Source organism: Octopus sinensis, linkage group LG29 (assembly GCF_006345805.1).
Source record: "Octopus sinensis linkage group LG29, ASM634580v1, whole genome shotgun sequence".
NCBI classification, from domain to species: domain Eukaryota; kingdom Metazoa; phylum Mollusca; class Cephalopoda; order Octopoda; family Octopodidae; genus Octopus; species Octopus sinensis.
This window is the reverse complement of record NC_043025.1, coordinates 8,670,635-8,681,762: the sequence shown is the minus strand read 5'-3', so window position 1 is coordinate 8,681,762 and position 11,128 is coordinate 8,670,635. Positions and strand designations below refer to the sequence as shown.

General features: G+C 41.2%; 1 protein-coding gene across 1 annotated transcript in view; it reads left to right on the top strand.

Moving 5' to 3' along the window:
• Nucleotides 1-8,796, top strand: part of LOC115226137 (dynein light chain roadblock-type 2) — a 10,010-nt gene extending 1,214 nt beyond the window's left edge. Inside the window, exons 2-4 of the mRNA XM_029797126.2 lie at nucleotides 2,173-2,248; nucleotides 6,027-6,194; nucleotides 8,736-8,796. Coding sequence (XP_029652986.1) covers nucleotides 2,173-2,248; nucleotides 6,027-6,194; nucleotides 8,736-8,779 — 288 coding nt within the window. The 3' untranslated portion in view covers nucleotides 8,780-8,796. The remainder of the gene's footprint in view (nucleotides 1-2,172; nucleotides 2,249-6,026; nucleotides 6,195-8,735) is intronic.
• The last annotated feature ends 2,332 nt before the right edge of the window (nucleotides 8,797-11,128 follow it).

Below are 11,128 nucleotides of genomic sequence, written 5' to 3'. Positions count from 1 at the left end.
ATTTGGTGCATGAGAGAGTTCGATGCAGCTGCCCTCATCTGCACCTCCTGCCGTGAAGTTGGTTCACCTGGGACACCTGACAGGAAGAGATCCAGTTTTATTTTAAAGACATCTGCTTCGACTCCATGCAGGTCTCTCAGGTTCTTCGGGAGGATATTGAAGAGCTGTGGGCCTCTGAAGCCCAAGCTATCACAGTATCTTGTCCTACATCTTGATGGCAAATTTGGAGTCCTTGGCACTATGCAGTGGCGCCCAGTTCTAGCATTTGTGTAACTCTCGATGCCAAAGTTTGGGACAAGTCCTTCCAGAATCTTACAGATTTATATTATAGCATATCTTCAACATTTAAATTTAATTTGTCAAAATATTTTCGTCACTTTGAGACCACGACCTGTTCACTGACAAAACTTCGGGGTCAGTTGCTTAGGGCAGCTTTTAAGCTAGTTTATATATATTCTTTTACTTGTTTCAGTCATTTGACTGCGGCCATGCTGGAGCACTGCCTTTAGTCAAGCAAATCAACCTCAGGACTTATTCTTTGTAAGCCTAGTATTTATTCTATCGGTCTCTTTTGCCAAACCGCTAAATTACAGGGACGTAAACACACCAGCAATGTTGGGGGGACAAACACAGACACACACACACATATACATATATATGATGGGCTTCTTTCAGTTTCCATCTACCAAATCCACTCACAAGGCTTTGGTCGGCCCAAGGCTATAGTAGAAGACACTTGCCCAAGGTGCCACGCAGTGGGACTGAACCCGGAACCATGTGGTTGGTAAGTAAGCTACTTACCACACAGCCACTATGATAACATTTTGTAAACACACTTTTGGGAGCATCAGATGTGTTTCGTATTTTACAAAGTAAAATTTCAAACTTCATTATGCCTGTGACTGCGGCCATGCTGGAGCACCACCTTTAGTTGAGCAAATTGACCCCAGCACTTATTCTTTGTAAGCCTAGTACTTCTATTAGTCAAGCAATGTTGCGGGGACAAACACACACACATACACACACATATATATATATATATATATACGACGGGCTTCTTTCAGTTTCCGTCTACCAAATCCACTCACAAGGCTTTGGTCGGCCCGAGGCTATTGTAGAAGACACTTGCCCAAGGAGCCACGCAGTGGGACTGAACCCGGAACCATGTGGTTGGTAAACTAGCTACTTACCACACAGCCACTCCTGCACCTATATATATATACTTTATTTTAAGCAGCAGAAAATTCAACAAAATCTGTACTCTGAGTTTCTCGTTGCCGTTCATCAGACAGTTTTCTAGCAAAAACTGTCTGATGAACGGCAACGAGAAACTCCGAGTAACAGATTTGTTGAATTTTCTGCTGCTTAAAATAAAGCATATTACTCCTACCACTGGTATTTGAGTACTCTTTTTTCCACCTTGTTTCACATTTATGTGTTTACCCCGGTTTAATAATATAATATATATATATATATATATATATATATATATAAAATAGCTTGTACGAGGGATAATTGCAATAAAATCAATTTATTGATTGATGTTTGTGTGTATGTATGTATGTATGTATATAGTAGTGGTACCACAAAGCACCAATGTGTATTGCAAATAGCAGTCGATGCATTTACGACGCTATAGTAAAGCTTCAATGTGTATATACTTGCAAAGACGCATGAGGGCAGGAAACATAAAAAATTTTGTCTTACCTCTAGGAAGAACATTAGATAAATGGACAACCCAATATATATATATATATATATGTATATATATATATATAAATATATAACGGGAAGCTTTATGAAAATAAACAAAAGATGAAGGCAGGTGGAGTACAAACAAACAATCGTATTAGTATGGCGCTGAGGAATAGAAATAGAAAAAGTCGTTTACGTTTCGAGCCTACGCTCTTCGACAGAAAGATACACAGAAAAGAAACAAGGAGAGAAAAAAAATGCGTGCAGGCGCTAACGATTCAACATATATATCGTGTCGATAAATTTATCCCTTTTTTGTGTCCCTAGCACTTGGCATCCTTATTTAGAAGCCCTTAATTATATATATGTGTGTGTGTGTGTGTGAAATTGTATAAATTTTATTGATAAATGAAATAAACAAACATATGTGGCTGATGAAATTTTAATGTTTTTTTCTTTGTGTCTTTTTGGTGACAGTCTGAAGTTGAAGAGACACTTAAAAGGATCCAGAGTCACAAAGGCGTCCAAGGGATCATAGTCATAAACCAGGAAGGTAAGCGGATGTTGTGGCTATAATGCACAAGTTAGATCTTTTCCAGATTCTCTCTTCTTACTCTTTTACTTGTTTCAGTCATTTGACTGCGGCCATGCTGGAGCACCGCCTTTTAGTCGAGCAAATCGACCCCCAGCACTTAGTCTTTGTAAGCCTAGCACTTATTCTATCGGTCTCTTTTGCTGAACCGCTAAGTTACGGGGATGTAAGCACACCAGCATCAGTTGTCAAGCGATGTTGGCGGGGGACAAACACAGACACACAAACATATATATATATATACATATATATATATGTGGTAAGTAGCTTGTTTACCAACCATGTGGTTCCAGGTTCAGTCCCACTGCGTGGCACCTTGGGCAAGTGTCTTCTACTATAGCCTCGGGCCGACCAAAGTCTTGTGAATGGATTTGGTAGACGGAAACTGAAAGAAGGACCATCGTATATATGTATATTATATATATGCGGGTGGTGTTTGTGTGTCTGTGTTTTGTACCCTAGCATGCTTGACAACCGATGCTGGTGTGTTTATGTCCCCGTTACTTAGCGGTTTGGCAAAAGGTACCGATAGAAAAAGTACTGGGCTTACAAAAAGAATAAGTCCCGGGGTCGAGTTGCTCGATTAAAGGCGGTGCTCCAGCATGGCTGCAGTCAAATGACTGAAACAAGTAAAGAGTAAAAAGAGATACATATATATATATACGACAGGCTCCTTTCAGTTTCCGTCTACCAAATCCACTCACAAGGCATTGGTCGGCCCGAGGCTATAGTAGAAGACACTTGCCCAAGGTGCTACGCAGTGGGACTGAACCCGGAACCATGTCGTTCGTAAGCAAGCTACTTACCACACAGACACTCCTATGCCTACAATTCCTTGATTTTTGTTAAAAATTTATTGTTGTTATTACTTTTAAAGTCCGATCAATACTGTTATTGTTGTTATTACTTTTATAGCCTGATCAATTCCAGCTGTGACCATCCCAACTTTTTCCTACAAGTAGGAATTGAAGACCACATTAACCACTGTGTTTAAAATCAAAGGGTGTGATTTGAGAGAGGGAATTTGCTTTTATTTTCTTCTTCCAAAGCCAGGAATTTTTCATCATCCCCTTATATATACATATATATATATCACGTGATCACGTGACTGACCAGACCATCAGATGTTGCTACACATCGCTGGTCACAATGCGCTCGCATTGCTTTAGCCTTCGAATGACGCCACCCTGCTGGCTAAGCGAGCAGGCCAACAGAAGAAAGAGTGGGAGAAAGAGTGGTGAAGAGTACAGCAGGATCACCACCCCTGCCAGAGCCTCGTGGAGCTTTTAGGTGTTTCGCTCAATAAACACACAACAACGCCCGGTCTGGGAATCGAAACCGCAATCCTACGACCGCGAGTCCACTGCCCTAACCACTGAGCCATTGCGCCTCCATGTATATATATATATATATATATATATATATATATAAAATTCAGGGTGAATGCTTGATAACTGTAAGCACCTGTATATGCCAGTTAGTGGTGTAGGTGATAGGGTGTATTTATCAAAAGAAAAACAGGATGCAAAGGATTTAGCGGTACATATGTTTCTGGCTTTATTGGACAGTTTATATCAATGCATAATTGAGGTAACATGTATGTCAATAGCCTTCATCAGTTGCACACAATTACCACACCAAAGACATGTATTATATTATAGCAGGTTTGAGAAGTTTGGGAAACCCGTATTTTTCCCAAACTTTTCAAACGTGCTATATATATATATATGTGTATATATATATATATATATACATCATCATCATCATCATTTAGCGTCCGTTTTCCATGCCAGCATGGGATACATATATATATATATATATATATATATATATATATACCGTCCAACCCATGCTAGCATGGAAAACGGACGCTAAACGACGATGATGATATATATATATAGGAGGCGCAATGGCCTAGTGGTTAGGGCAGCAGACTCGCGGTTTTGATTCCCAGACCGGGCGTTGTGTGTGTTTATTGAGCGAAAACACCTAAAAGCTCCACGAGGCTCCGGCAGGGGGTTGATCCCTGCTGTACTCTTTCACCACTCTTTCTCCCACTCTTTCTTCTGTTGGCCTGCTCGCTTAGCCAGCGGGGTGGCGTCATTTGAAGGCTAAAACAATGCGAACGAATTGTGACCAGCGATGTGTAACAACATCTGATGGTCTGGTCGGTCACGTGATATATATATATATATTACTCTTTACTCTTTTACATGTTTCAGTCATTTGACTGTGGCCATGCTGGAGCACCGCCTTTAGTCGAGCAAATCGACCCCGGGACTTATTCTTTTTGTAAGCCCAGTACTTATTCTATTGGTCTCTTTTTGCCGAACCGCTAAGTGACGGGGACGTAAACACACCAGCATCGGTTGTCAAGCAATGCTAGGGGGACAAACACAGACACACAAACACACACACATAAATATATATATATATATATATATATATATGACAGGCTTCTTTCAGTTTTGTCTACCAAATCCACTCACAAGGCATTGGTCGGCTCGGGGCTATAGCAGAAGACACTTGCCCAAGATGCCACACAGTGGGACTGAACCCGGAACCATGTGGTTGGTTAGCAAGCTACTTACCACACAGCCACTCCTGCGCCTATATATAATACTATATATATATATATATATATATTATATATATACATACACACACACACACACACAAGTAAGCGCTTAATGCAAAACAAGGTCGAAAAAAAAAGTACTCAAATACCAAAGGTAGAGTAATATGCATTTTTTTGTAGTTTCAATAAAAGTATATATTTATATATAAACTTGAATAAAGGTAGAAATTGATATTAATCAATTAAAACCAGTGGCTTAGCATAATTTTAAAAAATCCGAAGATTAAAAATTGCGTTACATACAAAATTTTTGGTTTTTTGCTGAGATTTTTCTTGAGAACACATTCTTCGTGGTAATGGTGATTTGACGTCTATGTTTAGCATATAGGCTGTCCACTTTTAGTGGTCAGTCCTCTAAATTTTGTATACTCTTTTACTCTTTTCAGTCATTTTGACTGCGGCCATGCTGGAGCACCGCCTTTAGTCGAGCAAATCGACCCCGGGACTTATTCTTTGTAAGCCCACTGCTTATTCTATCGGTCTCTTTTGCCGAACCACTAAGTGACGGGGACGTAAACACACCAGCATCGGTTCTCAAGCAATGCTAGGGGGACAAACACAGACACACAAACACATACACACACATACATACATATATACGACAGGCTTCTTTCAGTTTCCATCTACCAAATCCACTCACAAGGCATTGGTCGGCCCGGGGCTATAGCAGAAGACACTTGCCCAAGATGCCACGCAGTGGGACTGAACCCGGAACCATGTGGTTGGTTAGCAAGCTACTTACCACACAGCCACTCCTGTATATATATATACACACACACACACAGACAATCGTGTTTGTTCAGTTTCTGTCTATCAAATCCACTGACAAGGTTTTAGTCAGCCTGAGGCCATAGGAGAAGACTCTAGCTCAAGGTGCCATGGAGTGGGACTGAACACATAACCATGTAGTTGGGAAGCGAGCTTCTTGCCTTACAGCCATGTGCCTAAATCATTTTAAAATGTTATAAATTCTTTGACTAAACTGTTTCCTTTCATTCCTGCTTTCTTTTTCTTTCATAATTACTCTGCATCTCCACCACCACCACCTCTGCTACTATTGCTGGTCTTATCATCCTACTGTTGCTTCTTGCTGACCATCAGGTATCCCAATTCGGACAACAATGGACAATTCAACCACTGTACAGTATGCAGGTCTCATTCTGGAGCTGACATCGAAGGCCAGGAGTACAGTCCGTGACATTGACCCTTCAAATGATTTGACCTTCCTCAGGATCAGATCGAAGAAGCACGAGATAATGGTAGCACCAGGTGAACAGATACACTTCTCTCTTTTTCACAACTGCTGTGGTCGTCGTCTTCATTATTGTCATTAATATTAGCATTATCATCACAGTAATCTACCATTGTCATCTCTATATATATAAACGGCAAAATGTCTGTGTGTGTGTCCTTTATACAAATCCACAATTTTTCAGTTAGAGGGCTCGCACTTTCTATGGTCATTCAAAACCGTCCAAGGGTGGTCATGCACATCTTTACATTTCCTCAGTCACCCAGCAAATCTCTCTATATATAAATGGCAAAATGTCTGCGTGTATGTCCTTTATACAAATCCACAATTTTTCAGTTAGAGGGCTCGTACTTTCTATGGTCATTCAAAACCGTCCAAGGATAGTCGTGCACATCTTTACATTTCCCCAGTAACCCCGCAAATCTCTATATATAAATGGCAAAATGTCTGCGTGTATGTCGTTTATACAAATCCACAATTTTTCAGTTAGAGGGCTCACACTTTCTATGGTCATTCAAAACCATCCAAGGATGGTCGTGCACATCTTTACATTTCCCCAGTAACCCCGCAAATCTCTATATATAAATGGCAAAATGTCTGCGTGTATGTCGTTATACAAATCCACAATTTTTCAGTTAGAGGGCTCACACTTTCTATGGTCATTCAAAACCATCCAAGGATGGTCGTGCACATCTTTACATTTCCCCAGTAACCCCGCAAATCTCTATATATAAATGGCAAAATGACTGCGTGTATGTCCTTTATACAAATCCACAGTTTTTCAGTTAGAGGGCTCACACTTTCTATGGTCATTCAAAACCATCCAAGGATGGTCGTGCACATCTTTACATTTCCCCAGTTGCCCCGCAAAGCCATTAAAAATTCAATAGAAGTAACTTTTTTGTGAATTTTCTATCCAAAACCCAATCAAAATGCCTGAAACTTGATACGCCAATTGAATGCCAGCTAGCAGGTCATAGCGCTAGTATCCTTATTAAGATCATTGTCATTATTGCTGTCATCTTGTCATTGTTAGCTGTCATCTTGTCAGTGATCCCTCTGGAAGTCTGTTTAGTGCCAGTAAACTGATTCCAGTTGACAAAAACCTTTCATCATCTGACACAAGATGACCTCCTCCAATGTCCTGTCCCCCCTCTCAAAATTCCTTGTCTTGCAAGTTACTTGGTGACCCTGCCGGTGCTGATGCCATGTAAGAAGCATCCAGTCCACACTGTGAGGGGGTTGGCATTTATTTGGAAGGGCATGCTAAAACTGACCTTGCTTGTGCTGTTGCCATGTAAAAAGCACTCAGTCTGCTCTGCAGGGTGATTGGTGTTAGGAAGGGCATCCAACCATAAAAACCCCTGTTAAAACAGACCCAGTCACCTGGTGTAGTCTTCTACCTGACCGGCTCCTGTCAAGCCATCCAACCCATGCCAGCATGGAAGGCAGACATCAAATAATGATGATGAATACAGTTCAGTATTTTTGAGTTTTATATTCTTTATTGTGAAGGCGCAATGGCCTAGTGGTTAGGGCAGCGGACTCGCGGTTTCGATTCCCAGACTGGGCGTTGTGAGTGTTTATTGAGCGAAAACACCTAAAAAGCTCCACGAGGCTCCGGCAGGGGGTGGTGATCCCTGCTGTACTCTTTCACCACTCTTTCTTCTGTCGGCCTGCTCGCTTAGCCAGCGGGGTGGCGTCATTCGAAGGCTAAAACAATGCGAAGCGCATTGTGACCAGCGATGTGTAACTACATCTGATGGCCTGGTCGGTCACGTGATATTCTTTATTAGTCATAGTGGTATCCTCGTCTTGATTGTTGCTTTCACAACATTTCGGCAGTTGTAGCCTTCTTCAAACTTCTGATTCACATTAATACCTTGTCTGGGATTGAACTTAGAGGCTCTAAGTAACTGTACTGCATTAACTAGTGCCTTTATTCACTATGCTATACTCACAATCAGTGTCAGAGTGAATTTTTAAGGCTTACAAACCTCCACTGATATCTCTTGATATCACTATGTCTGCTCTATACCAATTCATCATCATCATCATCATCATCATTTAACGTCTGTTTTCCATGCTAGCATGGGTTGGACGGTTCAACTGGGGTCTGGGAAGCCAGAAGGCTGCACCAGGCTCTAGTCTGATCTGTGCTTGTTTCAGTCATTTGACTGCAGCCATGCTGGAGCACCACCTTAAATGGGTTAGCCAGTTTCTCTTATAAGCTGCTTCCCAGCATGTGCCTATGGATTAGAGGATGACTTGGAGATAGTACTTGACGTAGTGATTGCTAGGCCGAGGGGCGACTGTGGTTTTTGTGGGGCTTCCACAGGTAACCCTCAAAAGTCTCCCCACTGTCGGGGAATCTTTTTTTTTCTGGTGGTGGGGTTATTCCTCTTCTAAACATGTTTTTTAGTGTAATCCCACACTGTGCCATCCTTAATCTTTTCACCAACCCTTTGTGGTCAATAAGAAAGCATAATTATCATCATTGTTGTCGTTATTATCATCATCATCATCATCATCATAATATCTTTCTCTTTATATTGCAGATAAAGACTACCTGTTGATTGTTGTGCAGTCTCCTTCAGAGTAGTTAATGAAATCTGGACAAAAAAAAGCGATTAATATACATATAGACATACATATATAACTATATAATGTATGTATGTATGTATACATAACTATATGTCTGTGTGTGTGTTTATATATATATATATACATACATATATATATATATTTACATTCCTTGGAGTCTCCTTTTATATATTCATTTCCAAAATAAATTATTATTATTATCAGCTATTATTATTATTATTATTATTATAAATAAATTATTACCAATCATTATATTATTATATATAACTAGCAGTATCGCCCGGCGTTGCTCGGGTTTGTAAGGGAAATAACTATATAAGCATTTTTAGAGATGTAAAGTATAATAGCCATCTCAATATGACTAACCACAAAGGGGAGTTGTTACTGTAGCTTTTTATGTTCTGAGATTTAATAATAAATTTTTAGAGAGTTACTTCCCTTATATATGCCAAAAATGCATTAAAAAATGGGAAAAATTGATGGTAAATTTTTTTTTAAATCGTAGACGTGCGCTAATACCCAGAAGGGCTCGATATGAATCACGACTATAAGATACCCGGTTTTGTTTAAACTGCACCGCAAAATGTGGGAGTAGTTAGGAATCTAAATCGTAGGAGACAGACAGCACACAACCTCACTTTTATATATAAAGATGTTATATAAATAAATTATTCACCAAGCTGGCAGAATCGTTAGCAAGCTGGACAAAATGCTTAGCGGTGTTTTGCCCGTTGCTGCATTCTGAGTTCAAATTCCGCCAAGGTCGACTTTGCCTTTTATCCTTTCAGGGTCAATAAATCGATTATCAGTGAAACACTGGGGTCGATGTAATCAACTACGCCCCACCCCCTAATTTCAGGCCGAGTGCCTTTATTAGAAAGGATTATTATTACTGTTATTAGCAGTCATTATTATTATTATTATAAATAATAAATAATACTCTTTTACTTGTTTCAGTCATTTGACTGCGGCCATGCTGGAGCACCGCCTTTAGTGGAGCAAATCAACCTCGAGGTTTATTCTTTGTAAGCCCAGTATTTATTCTATCGATCTCTTTTGCCGAACCGCTAAGTGACAGGGACGTAAACACACCAGCATCGGTTGTCAAGCAATGCTCGGGGGACAAACACACACATATACATATATACGACAGGCTTCTTTCAGTTTCCATCTACCAAATCCACTCACAAGGCATTGGTTGGCCCGGGGCTATAGCAGAAGACACTTGCCCAAGATGCCACGCAGTGGGACTGAACCCGGAACCATGTGGTTGGTTAGCAAGCTACTTACCACACAGCCACTCCTGCACCTATATATATATAATAGGCGGCGAGCTGGCAGACACGTTAGCGCGCTGGATGAATGCTTAGCGGTATTTCGTCTGTCGCTATGTTCTGAGTTCAAATTCCGCCGAGGTCACTTTGCCTTTCATCCTTTCGGGTCGATAAATAAAGTACCAGTTTCGCACTGGGGGCGATATAATCGACTGAACCCTTCGTCTGTCCTTGTTTGTCCCCCTCTATGTTAGCCCCTTGTGGGCAGTAAAGAAATTTATATATATATATTATATAATATTTTTTATTTATGTGCCCTTTTCAAGCCTAGCCAGGCTCATGGGCCCAGTTTCCTGGTTTCTGTGGTGTATGTGTTCCCCCCAGTTGGATGGGATGCCAGTCCATCGCAGCATTACTCAAGAAATGGGGAAAAAGTTGAGGCAAAAGAGTACAAGAGGGGTTGCCACCATCCCCTGCTGGAGCCTCGTGGAGCTTTAGGTGATTTCGCTCAATGAACACACACAACGCCCGGTCTGGAAATCGAAACCGCGATCCTCTGACTGCGAGTCCGCTGCCCTAACCACTGGGCCATTGCGCCTCAACATATTATATGACTCTTTACTCTTCTACTTGTTTCAGTCATTTGACTGCGGCCATGCTGGAGCACCGCCTGTAATCGAGCAACTCAACCCCGGGACTTATTGTAAGTCCAGTACTTATTCTATCGGTTCTCTTTTGCCGAACTGCTAAGTAACGGGGACGTAAACACACCAGCATCGGTTGTCAAGCAATGCTAGGGGGACAAACACAGACACACAAATGCATATATATATATATATATATATATATATATATATATATACTCATCATCATTTAGCGTCCGCTTTCCATGCTAGCATGGGTTGGACGGTGCACCTGGGGTCTGGGAAGCCAGAAGGCTGCATCAGGCCCAGTCTGATCTGGCAGTGTTTCTACGGCTGGATGCCCTTCCTTACGCCAACCACTCCGTGAGTGTAGTGGGTGCTTTTTACGTGCCACCAGCACGGGGGCCAGGCGAGGCTGGCAACGATGAA